General features: G+C 41.6%; 1 protein-coding gene across 1 annotated transcript; it reads left to right on the top strand.

The window, feature by feature from the left end:
- The first annotated feature begins 2,411 nt into the window (after positions 1-2,411).
- LOC138895925 (uncharacterized) lies at positions 2,412-2,828 on the top strand. Its single transcript, XM_070180686.1, has one exon. The coding sequence runs from the start codon at positions 2,412-2,414 to the stop codon at positions 2,826-2,828; it is 417 nt and encodes a 138-aa protein (XP_070036787.1).
- The last annotated feature ends 773 nt before the right edge of the window (positions 2,829-3,601 follow it).

Below are 3,601 nucleotides of genomic sequence, written 5' to 3'. Positions count from 1 at the left end.
TGATCGTTGCTTATGTGCCATTCATTGACTCCACTCTTATTTGTTGACTGGAATTATGGTAGAACACTTGCACAAGCATACACGTAGTTAAATCACCCATATCGGTTTTAAAAGGTGAATCTTGACGACATTAACCATTATACGTACTCTTGTCTTCTTACCTTCTATGTGAGAATGGTTTTATTGGCACGTGAGTCGTCCGTGCGGTTATGAGTTGTAATGTGGGCACAAGATGCCAAGTGATTAGGGTTCATGAATTGGGACCCATGAGTTGTGATTATGAGGTTCGGTACCCCGTGAAAATGCTTGAACATATTTGGTGTTAAAGCGTTTGTTTTCATTGAGTTATTGCTGTTTTTCCCTTTATTTGGTTTCCTCGGACTCGGACTATGATTAGTTATTCTAAAACATTATTACCTGACTACTTCCTGTTGAATATTGTTGTTACTAGTGTATCATTGCAAGTATTGTCTTGTATTCCTTATCCTGTTTAGCTTTGTATTAATATTGTTTCTATGTTGATCCATCTACACACTTATTCAGGTTGTTTAGTCTGGTAGGTGTCTTGACTGTCCCTCGTCACTACTCTACCGAAGTTAGTCTTGATACTTACTGGGTACTGTTGTGGTGTACTCATACTACTTTTGCATATTTTTGTGCAGATCCAGGTACCCGGCTGTTGTTGATTATTAGCTAGTTGATCGAGCTGTGGAGACTCAAGGTTAACATGTCATCGAGTTCGCAGGCCTCGGAGTCACCTTCTGATATTTTTATTGTACTGTTTAATTCCATCCGAACAATTGTATTTAGGGATTTTCTAGTAAACACAGTAGAGCTTATGACTTATACTACAGGTTTTGGGAATTGTAATTTGTATAAGATTTTTATCTCGTATTTTTCATTTGACGGTCGGCAGAAGAGACTCACGGCTACCCAGAAGGGCAAAGTCATTGCTGGTCAGGGTACTAGTAGAGGAGCATGAGGAGTCCAGACATGAGGTTCCATCGGAAGCTTCACAGACTGCATCTGTTCAGGGAGAGGTTAGGGTGCTCCCGCTACCGCACCTCTAGCTCCTCAACATGACGATATGAGGGAGGCCATTAGATTGTTGACTAGCATTGCAGATACTCAGGCTAGACGGTTGTATATAGGTCCTCAGGGTGACGATATGGGTTATAGGATTCATGATTTCCTCAGATTAGAGCCTCCAGTTTTCACAGGATTTAGTACAGCAGAGGATCCCCAGGATTTCCTAGACAAAGTATCCAGAGCCCTCAGAGTTATGCATGCCACGGATAGAGAGTCGGTTGATTTGGCATCATATAGATTACAAGATCGAGCAGCAGGTTGGTATACCACTTGGGAGATGTCTAGGGGAGCAAATGTTGCTCCAGCTACATGGAGAGAGTTCTCAGAGGCATTCCTCCACCATTACTTACCTACAGAGACATGTACATCATGATTAGATCAGTTCCTGACACTGAGACAGGGGGTATGAGTGTTGTAGAATACAACCTCCGCTTTAATTCTTTGGCGAGGTTTGCTCCTACAGTTGTATCAGACATGGAGGACAGGGTACACAGGTATGTAACGAGACTTGGTCCTCACTTAGTAATGAGTGTATGACCATATCTATGCAATCGGGTGTGGACATTGCACATATTCAGGCATTCGCCATGGCACTTGAGGAAAGGAAACAGAAGTAGAGGGATGACAGAGATAGAAGCTCAAGCAAGAGAGGCAGATGTTTGGGGTTCGTTTGGTGAGACATCTGGTCCTAGTAGACATCAGAGTGTCAGGCATCCAACAGCTAGTACTCCTTCATGATTTTAGTGGTCGATATTTGATCGACGCCCACAGTCTAGAGCTAGTTAGGGTAGTTCACTTTACCCTAGGTTTTCTAGACTGTGGTAGACGTCTTTAGGGTCGATGCTTGTTGGGTGTAGATGAATGTTATGTTTGTGGCGATTTAGGATATTTTATGAGAGATTGCCCGTCTAGGGGTGGTAGTGGTGCAGCTCAGTCACCGAGATTAGTTGCAGCTTCTCCAGCACCAGCATGCCCGCAAGGGTAAGTTCCTTAGACACTAGCTGGTCATGGTAGAGGTCGAGGCGGTCCCCAGAACTGCACCTATGCTTTGGTTGGTCGTCAACATCGGGAGGCTTCACCGGACGTGGTTACAGGTAATTTATCAGTGAATTCTCATAATGGTATGTGTTGATAGATCCTGGTTCTACACTATCATATGTTACTCCCTTTGTTGCTACTAAGTTTGGGATAGGACCAGAAGCCATTAAGCCTTTTGAGGTAGCCACCCAAATGGTTATTCAGTAGTAGCTAGGCATATTTTTAGAGGTTGCACGGTTGTGATTGGAGACCGCAGTACTACAACTGACTTGATTGAGTTAGAAATGGTAGACTTTGATGTTATACTTGGTATGGATTGGTTGTCTTCTTGCTATGCTAATGTTGACCGTAAAGTGAAGATGGTCCAATTCAATTTTCCAAAAGGGTCAGTTATAGAATGGAAAGGTTTTTCTGCATCGCCAAAAGGTAGATTTATTTCGTATCTTAAGATGAGGAAGATGATCGACAAGGGATGCTTATATCATATAGTTCAGGTTCGAGACATAAATAAGGGAACTACGACTCTTGAATCAGTTCCAGTAGTAAATGAGTTCCCCGACATATTTCCAGATGAGCTTCCAAGTCTTCCTCCAAGGCGTAGAATTGACTTTTTCATCGATATAGTGTTGGGTACGCAACCAATATCTATTCCTCCTTACATGATGACACCAGCAGAATTAAAGAACGTAAGGAGCAGTTGAAAGATATGTTAGATAAAGGTTTCATTAGACCTAACACTTCTCCTTAGGGAGAACCAGTCTTATTTGTGAAGAAGAAAGATGGATCCCTTCGTATGTGTATAGATTACAGGCAACTGAACAAGGTCACGATCAAAACAAATATCCCCTTCCCAGAATTGATGACTTGTTCGACCAGCTTTAGGGTGCCAAGTGCTTCTTGAAGATAGACTTGAGATTAGGCTACCATCAGGTTAGAGTTAGAGAAGACGTGATGTCTCGCATGAGGTTCTAGAATAACATAAGGAAATCTATGGTGCTAGCAAATAAAGTTAAGGTTGTGAGTAGTATGAATAGATATGTGTATGTCGCAAGCTAAAGTATGGTAGAGCGACAAGGTTTTAGGTAAGACGGAATAAGGATAAGAATAGGTGAGTGAAGAGGTGATGAGAATAGGTAAGGCCTCGGGATGGAGCCCATCAAAACAATAGAGCAGATGGTTTCCTTAAATTATAGAAAGCTCAGTATAGCCTGAATGAACTTAGAGGAGTTTAAGACTAGGAGCATTTAGAAGAGATAGAATGTTTCCCTGGTAGTAGAATAAGAGTGTAATTGTGATAAATTATAAGAGGATGATGTTTAGGCATTCGATTTAGTAACGATTCAAAGAGAAAGGATTTCATGAAATGCATAGGATTAGAATACCCTCATAAGATGAATCATATTGAGATGCTATAAAATACGGTTATTGAAGTATAATATCGTCCATAGGTGGATCAGGCAAATAACTTCAGATG

This window comes from Nicotiana tomentosiformis, chromosome 7, assembly GCF_000390325.3.
Source record: "Nicotiana tomentosiformis chromosome 7, ASM39032v3, whole genome shotgun sequence".
Taxonomy (NCBI): domain Eukaryota; kingdom Viridiplantae; phylum Streptophyta; class Magnoliopsida; order Solanales; family Solanaceae; genus Nicotiana; species Nicotiana tomentosiformis.
Note: the sequence above shows the minus strand (reverse complement) of the source record. Positions and strands in the feature narration are given on the sequence as shown.

Excerpts from the sequence above, each read along its gene's own strand:
- LOC138895925 (XM_070180686.1), top strand. The coding sequence starts at position 2,412 with ATGGTAGACTTTGATGTTATACTTGGTATGGATTGGTTGTCTTCTTGC.